This window comes from Podarcis filfolensis (genome assembly GCF_964270895.1).
Source record: "Podarcis filfolensis genome assembly, chromosome: 9".
NCBI lineage: Eukaryota > Metazoa > Chordata > Lepidosauria > Squamata > Lacertidae > Podarcis > Podarcis filfolensis.
In genome coordinates this window covers 26,683,743-26,701,022 of record NC_139610.1, presented here as the reverse complement: position 1 = coordinate 26,701,022, position 17,280 = coordinate 26,683,743, and the positions used below count along the sequence as shown (strand labels likewise).

Here is a 17,280-nt window from a genome sequence, read left to right as displayed (position 1 = left end):
GTTAAACTGACAATGTCAGCATTTTCTCTTCCCTGAAAGCAAGATTTCAGAGTAGTTAAGAGAGCATCACTTATCTATCACAGTGGATTTCTTCAATGTAAGTGGGTATAGGATTGAAGCCCATCAGTATACAGGTGCAGATGTAGAGAGGGAGGGGCATATAGAGAGAGGCATGACAAAATTGTCCATTAACACACTGCTATTACATTCCAGCATTGTTTTGAATGTCTAAGAATTATATGTCCTGAATCTAAGCAAGGCATCTAAAACAAGCGTAGCACTCTGTTTCATGGGTGTAAATGTGCAAGAACAGTTTTTCGCAATGTGCTATATTCATTTTTGTAGAGATCCTATTTAGCCCTTGTGCTCGCATAACTCAGTGCAATTTACACAGCAGGCAACTGATTTGTCTGACAAATTTCTGATTTGTTCACTCTGCTGGGGCCCACAATAAATTGTTTGAAAATGCTAAGTAAAAAAAGGAAGGAGTAACAGATGCTGTGCTAAACACGGAGATGATTGATGAACACTACATAGTTGAATGTTTTGAAGTTAGACTTCTTTTTTTTGCATCCTGAGAGTGTCTGGGTGGAGACGCAAATCTTCCTGCTTCATATTCTTGGCTCATGTTGCTCTCCTTGTTGTCTTGAAATTTATCACCTCTTCTGACTTGCCAGTATTTATCTCGTTACTGAATTTCTAGTTTCATGGTGGTGTTGAGTAGCTAAGTGGTAAGCTCTCACAATAAACTAATGGTGTAATTCAGACTCATTACACTCCTCAGATGACTAATTACCCTCATGTGACTCTTTTGGCTTAGAAAGGGGAGTGTTTCACTAGTTCATAAATTTTGCTGAACTCTAGGCTGAAAATAAATCCTCAGCGCCAAGTTCCTAACAGAGATGCTTGAGAAATTCAACTTCTGTAAATTCCAATGCAAATGCCATTGATCCTTATCTCCCAGACAAATATGTGGCTCAGAAAGAAATTATCCTTCAAATGTCTCAGTTCTCTGAATCTCATGATCTGCTTCTTGGCTCAAAGTATGAACTAAAAGGCACTCAAGATTGATACTTGGGGATAAAATTCATTAATGCTGCAATGGTATGGTTCCTCAGAGGCCATCTCAGAGGCTATAGGATAGCTCTTCTGTTCCACTCTGATGTTGGAGAGGGAGATCCGATATTGCACTCTCCTACTCCACTGCTGCCAAAGCTCCAGTGCTGGTATGGTGAAAAAGAGGTTGTTTCAGGGCAGATAAGGGACAGGGCAGGCAAGGAATATTTAGAGACATTCAGGAGTGTGGCTAAACCTTTCCATCTCCTTTTCTCTCCTTAGAAACACTGGGAGGGAAAACATTTAAAAACTTGGGCAAAACTTAGAGTCACGCCTGGCTCCTTCATTATACAGTTTCTGGTGAATGTTGAAGACACATCTATGTACCCTGGCTTTTGACACTTGTGGTGTAGAGTTTCAGGACCCTCCTTCTGTTGTGCTTGTAATTTGCTTTAAACTGCTTTTAATGCTATGTTTTAATTGTTGCAACCCACCCTTGGGGTGAAGTGTGGGCAATTAATAATAGTAATAATGCATAGATGAGGCTACTTTCAAACATGTTACAGACGTTCCGGGCAGCATTTGAGCGTTGCTGTGATGAGTCCTTGTTGCTATTTGTTCTTTATATATTAAAATATGCACTCCCTTAAAAGGAGCCATCATGGAACATCTCACATGCCAAAATGAAAAGCAGCAACCCTCACAATTACCTCCTGCTGTAGGGCATCTTGAATCAGCAAGCTATGACTTCACCACGCTGAATATCATGACAAAGTCAAAGGTGGTTTCCTGGACGCCCTGACCCATTATAATAGCGCCAGCTCAATGCCTGCTGTGCTCAGCTAACGAGCGAGGAAACCTGATAAGAGCATACTGAGTGCAAACGGAGGAAATGGGAGCGGAATGCGTTTGGAGTCATTCAGAATGCTCCAGTGCTCTTTGGAAGCTTTTCTGATCTGGAGTTCATTTCATGTGGGTGTAACTTTGGTACAGTGTGCCATCCATGCAAAAGTAGAGACATTTTACACACACATACACACCCAAACAGACACATCAACAAAGCTGTGAACTGAAACTAGATATTCATAGCATCTCAAATATGTGTTTGAACTACCAGCAGTGAGTACTTGGACTAGCGCAAGACCCCTTGGGGTTCACACATGTCAGGTGTAGGCTGTCCTGGCTCTTAATAAAAGCCCTGGATCTTGAAACCCCCTAAGACATGTCAACTTCGGTCACTCAGAACCAATTAATACATATAGGAGAAACACCTTCCTAGGAGGAGTGTATCGGTTCAGGTAGCAGGTGAGCCATGCAATGTTTTCATGCATGCCCATCTCAGATACTCCCTGCAAGTGCAATGCTGATACAGGAGGTCGGGTGCTTTAAGAACACAGCATGGAGTGCTCCAATATGTAGTCAACCCTGCAGCCAGAAGAGGGAAAGTCCTAGGGGAACCATACCATGTGCTTTTCTTGAACAGTGTGTGCTGGTGTCAGGGATGAGTTCTCCCCCCATCCCAAAACGCCTTCCTTTCCCAGTGGCATGTGCTGTATTTATGGTTAAATGCAATTGTGCAGAACAGGAAGCATATGGACACACCTTGCAAGAAGAAGAAAGAAGCATTTTTAGCGGGTTTGTTGGAGCTTCATAACACTTGTGTTTCTAATTGTCCTAAACAGGCTCAGAATACTTCACCAATCCAAGGTTAACTACAAGACATAAGCTCATCATTTCAAACTCTCTCGTTTGCAAAGTTAGGCACATCAACCACCACCACTCATGTTTCCATGTTATTAAGAAAGGTCACCTATGGGTAGGATAACTTTTGATCCTACAGAATTTAAAACAGTGTCCCAGAGGAAATGCCATAAATGTGTCTGGCTTATTGCCAAATAAGTTGGCTTTGGGTGCTAGTGTTTGGTGCGGTTTGTAAAATGCAATCTGACACGGGCATTTGAATTCAAAAGGGTAGGAATTAATTAACATTTCTTTTCATGTCTTACCACTGAAAAGGGAGTTATTGCATTGGTCTGCAGGAGCTGTGTGTGTTTCGAAAGTTTTATATTATTCCAAAGCTGCTGTCTATTTGTACAAATAGCTGGGATAAAGAACCATGATGAGGAATGAAATGGGGGCAGGGAATCAGGAGATATGAGCAAAGGTTTGGAAGTCATCCCCTCTTGTTTCACTATCAGTGATGACACAAGGGTATAACGCCATGGTAGAAATGCATTACAGTATATTAACGTTCTACTAAATGTTAGAAGAGTTGTGGAGAGAGAGGAATGTGTTTACCTCCATAGTGGCCATGCTCGAAAGTAATCAGATATTGGGGTAGATCTTGAGTTTAATCCTGTACAAGTGTATTCATTAAGTTCAATGGGACTTACACCCAAGTGTTATTAGATTGCAGCTTGAGCATCCAGTCATAGCACCACCTACCTGGGAGTAGGCCCCAGTTAATTCAGTGGCACCTACTTTTGAGTAGACATGGTTAGGATTGTATTGTTTGTTGCAAAGTTCAATAATGGGTATACAATCCTCTTGAACCCATTTGTGGATTTGTTGGGTTACTTGGAGAAAGAGAAGTTTCAAGTGCACCAAAGGAAACAGTAGACCTTCAGGGGAAGGGGCAGAACACATGCTTTCATGCAGACGATACCAGGTTCAAACCCTGACAACTCCAGCCAGGATAGGGAATATACTCCCTATCTGAAACCCCAGAGAACTGCTGCCAGTCAGTGTAGCCAAATGATTTGTGCCATTTAGAGTTCATTTGTACTCAGATTTAAGTGTGAGTTCTTGGTTCCTGTTATGTACTAAAGTTCTCACCCTGGGCCAGCAGGGGGATACTGTAGATAGTTATGCAAATAAGGGATCGAAAGTGACGTTCAGTGATTGGATAGTTTTAGAAAGTTGTTACAGTTACGTGGTACTGGAGCTCTATATAAGCAGGCTGACTGAACCCTTCAGTTCAGTTCTGTTCTGGCCTGTGAATAAACAAGAGCTGTTTGAAGAATCGCTGTGTCGTCTGATATGTTCACCCACAACTTAACAGTTCCCATTTCAAGTATATGTTGAACTCAGGAAGGGGGATGTGTTAAAGGCCTGGTAGATTCCTTCCTGTGTTTACAATGACACTCACAAAAAACATAAGCCAAGTTTAAAACATGTTCAGAAAGCCAACACATAATTTGTAATATATTGTGTACAACACTTGCAATAAGTTTCATCTCTGGTCACTCAGTAAAAATAATATGTATGAGAAGAATTGTGGTGAAATGAATGGTTAATGAAGTGTTCATTAATGTATTGCTTTTTTTTAATGAAAAAATAAACCTTCAAATGGGAAAGTAGTTTAAAAGAAGTTAGGAAAAACATTTTTAAAGATTCCATTCAGCAGGTCATATGCATTAATTTGGAGGCATTTTTAAACACACAACCAAGCAAAGAAAACAGAATATGTCTTTAAAATTATTGCTATATTTAGCAGGTTGTTAACATCACCAACATGCATATTTTCTGTGAATTCATATTTAATACAAATATTTTAAAATACCAGATTTAAAATGCTAACCATTTTAATAACTGACCTTTCCCCCAAAATATAGTCCTTTGGCATAGCAAACAATATTTTCAGAATTATAATAAATACATATTTTAGGCTGCCATTCTATACTTCTTTATCTGGGAGCAAGTTCCATTGAACTCAATGGGACTTACTTCTGGGTAGACATTAATAATAATTTGTTTCTTATACCTCGCCCATCTGACTGGATTACCTCAACCACTCTGTGTGGCTTCCGACAAAATATAAAGGGACAAAACAAAACTGTTAATTCCTCCAATAACCTACACTGATTACTCCTAGCAATTATTTTAGGGCATGTACATTTTCATTTTCAATTTGAACTACCAGTTTGTACAGGGGAAATGAAAAAGAAACCAGCTCTTCAGAAAAGAGCTAAATACTTAATACTAACTAGGCTACTGAAACTACATTTATGCTACTTTGTCAGATGCATCATAAAACATTACTATATTATTAATCATAATATTGTTTAAGTAAGGCAAGAGTTTTGAAAGAATTTAAATAGTGTATTTGTCTTATATGATTAAAATCAGATGGTCTGGCCACCTTATTGTTCTGATATCACTACATACAAAGCAATGTCAATACACAACAAAACATCCTCTAAGGATGGAATCACACTGGAGGAAGCTGTGATCTAGAATTTACTTGGTCAATCATACCACATGATGTCACAATAGGAGAGCACTGACTATTTACACAGTGGTTTGATTGGCAAGAATGGTTTGAGTGTAAACAATGGTGAGTCAAGTGCCTTGAGAAAAGCATTGACCAGCTTGTTCTTACCTAGAAAAGTTGCTGTTAATTCTTGTTGCAGACTTAAAGTGAGCTAAGAACAACACACAAGGCTCTTGTTTTTAAGATAAAAACACCTATTTTGTTGCACGTGGCAGTTTCAAGTATGTACGAACGTATATTCATTTGCCGCATGAGCTACATTAAATTGCACAGTAATATTATGCCTCAGGAAATAGATATTTTTTTGATCGTATGCCTAGATCTTACCGAGCTCTATAGAGTACGATGAATATTTAGTGCTTGAAAAGGCATTGTATCTAGTGATGGAAACAAAATATTTGAGAATATAGTATATAGAAGTGATTTGATAAATCCGTTTAGCTATACTTTACAATTATAACTTACAATTAAAAAAAATCAAACTATTCCCCCACCCCTCTTGACTTAAGAGATGGTTTGAACTTCTATGCAGCATCATGGACCATGCTTGAAGATACAGGTTAGTGGGTGACGAAGGGACAAATTGCATGTAACCTGAACCGCACAGTTCTGCCCTGAATGCAGCTCCCCCAAACAAATACACCACTTGTCAGCATGGAGGCCCCAATCTAGACCGTAGCATGGGATTTAACCCTTTCTCACCTACTGCTGTCTGTATCTGGATCAAGGTCCTTCTGCCTGCAGTTTGCATTGCAAGAAAAGCTCCCACTAGTTTCTTAGGAGTCATTTTTGTTTGGTTATTTTGCCATGCAAATTACAAATGATGATGATCACAGGTTTATGCTTTCCCAGAAATTTCTGTTTCCCTCCAGGCTGATATCGACAGGTGCTATATGGAACATCGAGGTACGCTAACAGATTATTGCCAGTTTCTGGCACTTTGATAAAAGAGAGGTTCATTGATGAAAGGAAGAGGCAAGTCTTAAGAACACAAGAAAAGCCCTGCTGGATCTGAACCAAAGACCCATTTAGCCCAGCATCCTGTATTCACAGTGGCCAACCAGATTCCTCTGTGACACCTGCAACCAGGACGCAAGGGCAACAGCACTCTCTTTCATATTCTACCCCTTCTGTTAGGAGTATTTTTAGGTTTGGAAATATTGCAAGATGCTAAATTGAAAACATTAGGTTTTTCATCCATGTACGCTCATTTAGTCTTTTGATTGTCCTCTAGGTTTTATAGCACAGGAATGCAATTTAGTATGCATCTCTCTAATCTCAATACTTCAAAAGATCATTTGAACAGGCACCAGCCATATTATGACCGAGAAGATGCTCCTCAGTTTCTTCTTTGAAGTGAGACTCAGTGACCCGCCTGCCTCACCATCATTCCTTATCAGCAGCGGGGGTGGGGGCTGAAAGGCCTTTCATCCTTGGTGCTCATTGTCCGGATTATACACACATACACACACCTGAGTAGTTCTGGAGGCTTTGTTCCTCCATCAAATTAAGTTTCCCTGTCATACAGAACTCTTTTCAACAACTTGTCATCCTGTAGTTTAGCGATGTATATACTCTGATAATTTACCAGCAGTTCCTTGTATCTTTTAAAAAATTATTATTTCTAGTTACATGTACTTATGCTTATGCTTTGCAGCATTAGATTATAGTTTACGAAGATTGGGGTGGTGCTTGGTTTGTTTGTTTGTTTTTTAAAAATCCAAGTAACATATCTTTGTTAGTTCCAATCCATCTCTAGTGCTTAGTTAAATTAAACAAAAGATTTACAATGATTTGCTCTTTAATTCCATAATAGCCTACAGTTGTGTATCAGCGAATCACTAGGAATTACTCAACTGAAGGAAAAGAATACATGAGCCCCAATAATTTCAGATATTAATTGCATGCTTAACTATCCCTCTGGCATTGATGGGTCTGAGGTGCTTAACTTTGGCTGGATCATGTCCATTGTATTGAAACATAGCATGTAGTGCAATAGGAGGAACTTTACCTTAAAAACTGTTACTTTGGCTCAAAAATACTATACATATAATCTCATCTGAGTGCAATTGTACATTAGAGGACCAGTGTCTCATTGCAGAGCTTGAACCATGAGGCTAACAGATTTGACATTTGAGTACATCAGAGTGTCTATAAATTGTCAGTTAACAAGGTTTCTCTTTTCACACCGAGTCAACCTTGACTAAATTGTTGTTTGTGATCAGTGGCGAGGGCTTGCTTTTCATCCTGTCGACTGCATCATTTGAGCTGTCCTGGAAGAAAACTCTTGCTGTACAAATTGTCACAATAATTCGTTTGTATTCTCGTCTAAAATTCTGGTTCAAAAGTCCATAGATGATAGCATTAAGGCAGCTGTTGAAGTATGCCATGTAGTAACTGGAAACAAACAACCACTCTGGAATTCGGGGAATTATTGTTTCTGGGTTGACAGCCACTGCAAGGCCTATAAAATTCAAAGGAGCCCAGCAGACGGCAAAGAGTACAAACACCACAAACATGGTGACAAAGTTCCTAAAGTCATGTGGCTTTAGTTTGGGTTTGTTGTCGGGTTTAACTCTCCTCCGTACCTGAATGACCAGGATCCATATCCTCAAGTAGCAAAATGTAACTATGGCTATTGGGAGCATGAAATGGAAAAACACAACAGCTATTGTGTACGCTGAGCTCACCGACTGGGAGAAGGTGCATGAGAAGATCCTGGCATCATACTGAAGCGACCCAACAAAAAGATTGGGCACAATGGCAACAAATGTTAGGACCCAAATAAGGATGACGTAGCACAAAGAGTTCTTGTCGCTGTACAGCTTGTCATACTTGAGGCTGTGGCAGATGTAGCAATATCGGTTAATTGCAATTCCAGTAATGTTGAATATGGATCCAATAACACTCAGGCCCATAAGAAATCCACTGATCTGGCAGTGGATGTATCCCAGGTTCCATCCATTGTGAAAGATAGATGTCAGGACCAGAGGGTATGGGTAGATTGCCACAACCAGGTCAGCAATGGCTAGGCTGACAACGAAGACATTGCCTGAAAATGAAGCATACAGAAATAGATAAATTAACAACAGTAGGGTTTGTTTTAACCAAAGCACATTCCAGTTGACCTCCCAACTTCATACATCTATCTAACAGCTTTTGCACACGACAGAAACAACACATTGCCTACATACATAGCTAAGCGAGATGTTAAAATCTGAAAGGGATACAGTGGGCTGTTCCACTTTGGACTGCAGGTGAGAGGGTGGGGTATCATTCTGAATGTTCCCATATATTATAAACTCACCGGGGGGGGGGGGGGAATAGTTCGCTTCTTGCTGTGCTAGTTTGCTATTTGCAAGGAATTGGGTGTTTCTTCCTTTTACTTTTTGGATGTGGTTGTTTTTACAAAGAAGTACATTAAAAAAATCCTCACCACCACCTTTGCTGCAGTCTGAAGCCACCATGACCATACCACATTCCCCACCACTTTGCCCCCTCCCTCTTGGTAACTGGCAACCAATGTCAGGTTAGCTATGGCACACTGTCTGCTCTGCCCTGCCAACAACTACAGGTCTGAAGTCATAAAATATTTGTACCACCCTGTTCTGATATATGTGTAGATCCAGCCTGAGATGTTCAATTTCTAAGAATAGAAGAAGTTTATAGAACCAGAGAATCATATTGCTAGAAGCAGTCTTGTAGGCCATCTAGCCAACCCCACTGCTCAATGCAAGGAATCCAGTTCTAGAGCTTCTGCACCAACTTCAGCTTGAAAACACCCAAGCAAGGGAGAACCCACACCATCCCTCTAAGTAACTAGTCCCATTACTGAACTATGCTGACAACCAACAAGACTCTTCAACCTTATTTAAGCTCATTAGATCTAGCCCTGCACTTTGATGCAGTAGGAAACAAGTTCTTGTCCTCTTCTATTGACAGCCCTTCAGGTATGTGAAGGGTGCTATCATGTCTTCCTTACTCCTCCAGGCTAAACATATCCAATACCTTTGACCTTTCCTCACAGGATGTGTTTTCTATGCTGGTGTCTAAATCCACAGTAGTAGGATGAGGAAGAAAAATCACAGGGAAGTGAGGGGGAGGGTCTCTTGTACAGGCAACTCCCACCACTCTTCATCAACCAGCCAGTCTCTATCACACACCAAAATTCATCTCTAGCTGCAAGTAGCTATTCCTAACTAGTTGTGCATAGTTGTGCATAGCTAGTTATATCAGAATGCAATCTAAACCCGGGAGTAGGCTCCACTGAACATAATGGGCTTTACTTCTGAGCAAGCATGCAAAGGACTGCCCTCTCAGGTGTGCATCCAATGAAAAGCAATGCAATGCAGAGAGATGTCAGCAATTGCAAGGCCCCCAGTATCCACATTGCCAGCCAGCCTCTGGCTCAGCTGGTTGCACACAGCTCTGCATGACTGGAGCTTGGTCAGGGCACCAGCTCACCCTCTGAAATGGCACTCCAGCCATGAAGAGATAAGGAAACACTGTATGAACTCCACACCTACTCTAGGGAAGTTTTATTCATTTTACAGTTGATATCCTCTCCCTCAGATGTGGAATGCCTATTTTAGAATCCAGGTTCTATATATAAACCTGACTTGTATCAAAAATTCCATGTGCATATTAAATTTTAATTATGTGACAGGGGCCTGTGGGATTGACTTCTGATTAACAAATTAAATCTGGTGCTGCAGGTGGCCTTGCAAGAGAATGTGAATGGCTTCAAACTCAAGCATTCAAGCACGTGTCTTCCAACATATCTCCCCATCTAAAAATAGGTCTTACATGTTACATTATTTAGCAATTTTCACAAGGCTCTATTTTTGTTGCTCAGCTGGGAGAGTTGTACAGCAGTCACGTTAGTGGGCAGCAGAGTGACTGCTTGGCAGACGGTACAAGTGGAACTTGCCAGTCATGTAGGAAGGGACCCAGATAGCCTTGAGGGCAGACTGCTCCAGACAAAAGCCTTCTAACAAGACTTGACTAGCTGCTAAAGCCTGACCATCAAGCTAAAAATGAGGTCAGATGGGCTGCTCATGAGATACCCCAACATTCAAGATCCCTAGAATCCTAAGAGTCCTCCCCACACACCCCATTGCACACACCCCAACCCAGCCCACCCTTATATACTGGTACACATTGAAGATATTCCCTTCCTTCTCTTTTTGAAACGTTAGACTGGGATTGTGAACAGATTACAGGGAGTGCCATTTGATAAAAGACCAGTCTTGAGCAAAGCATGATCCCCTTGAGTCCCCTTGAGTAAAAAGGGATTAGATGCTGCACAATCATGCAGGTGTTGGGTTTTAGAGACTTTGCTGAGGATTTATTTAGTGTGCTGTTGGGAGTAAATATTAGGGTTGGAAAGGAAGTTGATTATGCAAGTCTAATTATGGGAAAACTTTATAAACATGAGTTAAATCAAAGCCACACGTCTGATCGTTTTCCTACAAAGACTCTTGTAATTTTGCAAAGTGTTGACCACCATTCTTCCTAGGGAAAAATATATTGCATCTTAAGTTGAATAAGGTCCAGAATGTTAGGTTTGGAAGAAACTATGGGCTAAAATGCATTTTGAATTCTCTGGTGCCTTGTGAAGGCTTCAGATGCCAGGAACTGCTGGCAATATATTACCACTCATTTCAATATCTTCAATAATCACTGACGAACAGCACAATGTAATTGCAGTCTGGCAGATATTTGAAGTACTGTGTGCTGTGTAAACTTTAATCTGTTATGATATTTAAGATGAATAGTTTCTTGTCTTTCTCAGTTTATCTCAGCTAATCATTTTGGAAGTGTGTTGAGAATTTCACAGCTGTGTAGATTTTCATTTTTGTCACCAATATGGTGACAAATCTAATGCTAAGAAGTCAACATTGTGTTTGTTCTCAGTACGGCTTAAAACATGTGATGTTCACACACACACACACACACACACACACACACCCCATCCTCATACCTATATTGCTCAGGAATTCTAAAAACCAAAGAAATCAGTGAAGTTGTGAAAGGTTCAGTCTGCCTTCTTACATCCAACCATAGAGGACAACTTGCTCCTTGTTCTCAAGATCCACCATGAAAAATGTGGTTATGATATCTTAAGGTACCCAAATGCAAGGCAAACAGACAACTTTCTAAAATATGTGGTAGATAATACACACCATACTTTAAGATCACAGTTAGGCTGAGTAAGAAGAGTACATTATAGCTTTATTTTTCTGCCATTTGTCCAACAAAAACACTCCCTCAGGTGTTTCCCCACTCACAGCAAAAGATAAAGATAGATAGTAGATATTCTGTAATAGACAAGTTTACAAAACATGGCATGCTTTGGAATCCCTGGAAAAGTATGCACTTGCAATTCTGTTCTCGCCTACATGCATTCAACAGTGCTTGTGAATAAATCTTGTGCACTACTAAATGTATGCACAGAGGTTCTCCATGCCCAGCTTGGGAACTGGAAAAAGCTGAGAGCCTTGCTTTATTCCATAGAAACTTCTCCTACTTTGTGAATACTTCTTTATAGGAAAGCCTAAAGAACTCTCAAAAGGTTGCTGTTTCAGTGTACAATTGTTCCAGTACTCAAGAGCAGTATATTTCCATTTCCCATTGGACAAATCTGATATTATTCTAAGTCAAGGTGAACATATTGTTCTAAGTCAAGGTGCACAAGGTACGTTTCCTCACATTCACATTATTATCTTCAGCATTCCTCCCTCGCTCTCTTCCTCAGTGACAGTTTTAGTTTGTAACCCCTCAAGGGGTAAGGCCAGTGCTTGTTTGCATAACTGAATAATGCATTCTGTACATTTGATGATACTGCATAAATATCAAAAAATCTTATAACTGATGTATCTGTTGGAAGTGGAACTTCAGGGATCATTCAGTTTGCAGCTTAAGGGTTAATCTGGTTGTCAGTGAGCAAACTGGTCAAAAGGAGGTGGGGTGGAGGTGTTTCTTAGCAACCAAGGAGGTAGCATGATTCTTAGTGAGGTAGCTGTGAGTGCTTGTGTATGTGTCTGGGAGCTTTACTCTGAATATTTAGTTGATTCTAACCCAGTTCTCAACAAGGCCTGCCCCTAAAAGACTAAACCCCTCTGTTTCTTTCTCTTCAAGTCAAATACTGCTTTGTTTAGTTTGCTCTGTGAAATGTTGCCAGAATTCCTCTCTGGGGTCCATTTGCTTTAATTAAGTGATTCTGCTAACTGTATCATCATTCCTATTAAACACAACTCAAACAAAGCCATAATCCACACACAATATAACAAGGCAATTCTCTATACAGTGGAGAGGAAAGACTTGAGAGATCAGGTAAGCACTGGAACAATCCCCTTGTGTAAGCATTGGAACTACCCAGACAAAAACCACTACCACCATTCCTAGCCATGAAAAAATGGTTTCCATCAGCTAAATCATGGCATTGGTTTTGCCTCAGTGATGTTACTAGGCTATCCTAGACTCACTGCTTCTGTAACTTGGAGAAAAATAGCCTGCATTGCAGGTGGAGCTGTGGGTTAAACCACAGAGCCTAGGACTTGCCGATCAGAAGGTAGGCAGTTCAAATCCCTGCGACAGGGTGAGCTCCCGTTGCTCGGTCCCTGCTCCTGCCAACTTAGCAGTTCGAAAGCACGTCAAAGTGCAAGTAGATAAATAGGTACCGCTCCAGCGGGAAGGTAAATGGCGTTTCCATGCACTGCTCTGGTTTGCCAGAAGCGGCTTAGTCATGCTGGCCACATGACCCGAAAGCTGTACACCGGCTCCCTTGGCCAATAAAGTGAGATGAGTGCTGCAACCCCACAGTCGGTCACGATTGGACCTAATGGTCAGGGGTCCCTTTACCTTTACTATTGTTCAGCAAGGCGAGATTTGCTTGCCAAGCACCCCTCTTTCCAGCCCCCTACCAGGAATAGACAGACCCATTCCCAGTCAATCACAGTTCTGCATCAGAATTTGACTAATTCTATCCTGACAGATTTTCATGTGGATTTTGTGAAGTAGAGTACTACTATCATTATGCATGATAGTAGTCAACCGTGCCTGTGCGAATGCCTATATTAATTGTTCTTGTGATTGTTATTAATAACAACAATAGTTGCTAGCATGATCTGTACACCTCTCTAGTTTCTTGTATTAGAAACTGCTGTCCGTAGTGCTCTGAAAATGCTTTCTATATACGGTGGTCAGTGGTATGGAAAATTTGTCTTACCAAAAAACGTTGATGGAACTGGATATGCATAGCCTGGATACGAGTTAACTGAAGGGACATGTGCAAGGGCTGTCACATCCAAGAGGGCAAAGATTTATTCTCTGCAACCATGAAAAGCAAGATTAAATCTAAAGGGTTAAAGTTACATGGGGGTGAATTCTGGCTAAACTTTAGGAGAAACCTATTGATGGTAAGTGCAGTACGACAATGGAGTCAATGACTATAGAAGTCAACCGAACTCTGAGCTGGTGGTGGCCACAAAATACACTGTGCACCTTTAGTTAAGGCTGTGTGCAGCAAACCATGAATTTCATTGCCCCTGCTTCAATAAGCAAAGCAGGATCAGCCAGTTTGTCTCTCAAAATAAATACAAGTAGAAAAATGCAAGGGGGAGAATGCCTTTGAACATAAACCAAAAGGCTATATATAGACAGCTAAAGATAGTTTCATTTTAAATATTCAGTAAGAACACAGTTGTTCTCCCTCTGAACCTTCGCTTTAAGTTCACCATCCTTTTTTTAGATACACATGTAGAGTCTCCAGACCTGCTTTATTATTTAAGAAGATCTAACAAAGCAGAAAAACAACAAGGAAATTCTCCACTTAAGGAGCTAAAAATAGAAAGAACGCACCAACAGGAAAAAATATGGGATAATTAACTCTGTGTATAAATTGAAGACAATCTAGGTCTGAACTTTTTATGTAATTGAAATCTGTAAGTAATTGTGACATGTGGGACAATAGTTCCAAAGTTCCACCTGCTACTATCGACTGGCAATGCATTTTGTTATGTTTTGTTTGAAATACACATCATTTGAACATAACTCATCACACCATCTAAGCCCAAGGGCAGTGTGGCCAGGTACAACTTGCTTCCTAAAGGCTGCATTCATATCTTCCGAGCTGTTTGAAATTAGTTATAAATGTAGGAGCTGCTTCTCTATTAAAAACAACAACTGCACAATAGATATTCTAAAGTGCTTCACAACCTCTCTCTACACAGAGAAAGAGACAGTCACAGGCCTCCCTCTCTGCCACTGTCACAACTGCAGCAATGCTCCCTCGATGTGCATGAGTTGGATACACACTGAGAAGAATTGTGCATACCAATGTATGAGCATACAGCTGCTCTGTATGACAACAGACCCTGACTGGGCCAGGGTCAAGTGGAGGAACTCTATATGCACATATAACTCCTCATGTATATTAAATGTGCAGAACTTATGAAAGCATAGCATCAGAACACAGCCGAGGACTGGGCTAAACACATGTCCACACAGCCACATAGCCCTCTCCACAGGTCCCTTCTATGCATGGAAGAGGTTGTGTGAACTTCCATGCTGTTGCTGTGCTAGTTGAGATGCGGGTGCTTCGCATGTGCACCAGTAGATTCCTCACAAGCTAAACATGTGAACTGACTCAGTTGAAAGGTTTGGTATGCGAAGTGATAACACAACTTGTGTCTATACTGTTCGCTTCTGTTTTTTTCATTCATCATTAGTTATATTCCAAATTTTCACACGTTATTTTAACTTCCAAAAGTTTCCCTTCTTGCCTCCGCCAACCAAAGATGCTGCCTCCCTTTAATAATAAATAATTAAATAAACCAAAATAGAATAAAATATAGCAAAGACTCTCCTCCCTGGAAGAGAGGGGAGTGGTTGTGGGCGGGAACCCGAGCTCCGCCCCTAGCAGGGGGCGTTAGCCACCTGCCTCCTCCTCTCACCTGGCTGGCGCCCACGCCCCTCGGCAGGCACCCAACCAGGGCCTTTACAGCAGCCTTTTGCTGCGGCGCCAGCTCCTCCTCGGCCTCATTCTTCTCTCCGTCGTCTCGTCGCGAGTCACCCACCCTCCACTCCCTTTGAGCTCAGGGTCTTAGTTCATTGGCCTTGCTATGGACCTTAGGTTGGTCGCCCTGGTTGTCCAGGGGGCCTGGTAGGAATTTTTCCATTTGGCATTAGGCTTTTTGGTTTTTTCGCCTACCTCGTAGCAATCGTCACAACTTTTGTGGTATTGGTGGGTAGGTTAGGCATTGGAATAATGTGTTGTGGTGTGTCGAAGGGCTAGGTGTGGCCATCGCCTATGCCTTCAATTTTTGGGTATTCCGTTAAAGGAATCTGGCAGTCGTGTACTCTGTCCGATGCCTGCTTGGCGGGAGGCCATGGCACGACCCTCGGTGACATCAGGGGAGAGCCTTTGGTGGATTAGCATCAACAGGCTCCACCTACTGGTGAATAAACCCCCTTGTTTTAGACATCCAATGTCTAAGCCAATACCTTTTCACTGCTGTAATCAATAAAGTTGTGGCCTTTTCTTGCCCATTAACCTTATATCACGTGTCCTTGCATATTCATTTCACATTGCGGGGGTCGGGTCCTCGAACCACAATGCACATACAGAGTATGAAAATAGCTGAAATACAACAAAGAAACAGTCACCGAGAAAATAATGATATCACATTCAGGGTGATGAATTGAGCAGTGGGTATGATTCCTCAAACAGTTCTTTTCTAGATTTTCTGAAATTTATTTTCCCTTTGCGGTGTGTTAAATAGGGTCTGTTAGTGAGCTGCCAAATATAGGAGTTCTTGTATCCATCCCTTAATGTCTGGTGTGTTTCTGTGAGATTTACAGTATTGCTGTCAGCTTAGCTCTATCGAACCAACTCCCCATTATGGCTTGCTTTGTTTAATAGCTCATTTGCACATACAAGACACCTGATAATGGATATGAATCAGTGAACTGGCTGGTGTTCTACGGGGTGATGTGCCTACAATCAAGCAAGAACAGCTCACTGACAGAAGAACATTTTAAAATGGGATAGCAAAATGTCAGAGAGGTTCATAAACAAGGAAGCAAGTAAAATACATCTCAGAGACATTATATCCGCAACATGTCACTTACAATCTCATTTTTAATTTTCCTGAGGCTGTAATGACACATATCTAGGGGGAAGCCCTGTTGAACTCAATGGAACTTACTTCTGAGTAGATATGCCTAGAGTTTCGCTGTGAAGTTTTAACTATGAATTCTATAAGTGTTGGAATCAATGTTCAATTATGGAATTGGATTTTTTAAAATGTAGGCTAATGATCCAATTGTCTCTGCTGAGGCAACAGGTCTATAAGACTGAGCACTAGGATCCAGGTCCAGCCCTATCATGAGGCAGAGTGAAGCAGTTGCCTCAAGTGGCAGCTGCTGAGGTGGGGAAAGTAGCTAGGCCAGAGCTGTGAGTTTTTTCTGGGTGAGTCTGAGGCAGAAAAAACTCCAGAATTAGAGGCAGAAGCTGAAGCAGGAGAGTGGGAGGAGGGGGCCAAGAGACAGAGATGAGTAAGTAAAGAGTCATGAATGTCTCCTCCTTCTGTTGTGACATGCTCCCTTTCCCCCCCATCTCCCAGAACCAGAAGAGGGCTGAAATGTGTGGAGCAGCGACAGACTTCACCAGGTGTAGTCTCCAATTGCTTGGGAAAAGCCCTGGAGAGGAGGGGACTTAGATGGCTGTGGGGCGGTGAGGACTTTTAACATCAGCAACTCATTCATGGGAAAAGGCCTACCATGGATGAGCTGCTGTGCTCATTAGACCTGACAGTCAAGTGTGCTAATAAAAGAGTTAACTCCAAATTTGAATGGTGTGATTCACTGCTGGCCTGCTCTCTGGCACATGGCTATGGAGGTTGTCATGACAAGCAAGAGCATTTTAAAATATACCACTGCATTTATAG

At 41.4% G+C, this 17,280-nt stretch overlaps 1 protein-coding gene and 1 long non-coding RNA gene across 2 annotated transcripts in view; one reads left to right on the top strand and one right to left on the bottom strand.

Moving 5' to 3' along the window:
- LOC310770359 overlaps positions 1-17,280 on the top strand; it is a 63,418-nt gene that overhangs the window by 31,595 nt on the left and 14,543 nt on the right. The gene's annotated exons all lie outside the window — the stretch shown is intronic.
- MTNR1A (melatonin receptor 1A) overlaps positions 4,527-17,280 on the bottom strand; it is a 65,955-nt gene continuing 53,201 nt past the window's right edge. Inside the window, exon 2 of the mRNA XM_083630737.1 lies at positions 4,527-8,381. Within this exon, the coding sequence (XP_083486863.1) occupies positions 7,513-8,381 (869 nt within the window). The 3' untranslated portion in view covers positions 4,527-7,512. The remainder of the gene's footprint in view (positions 8,382-17,280) is intronic.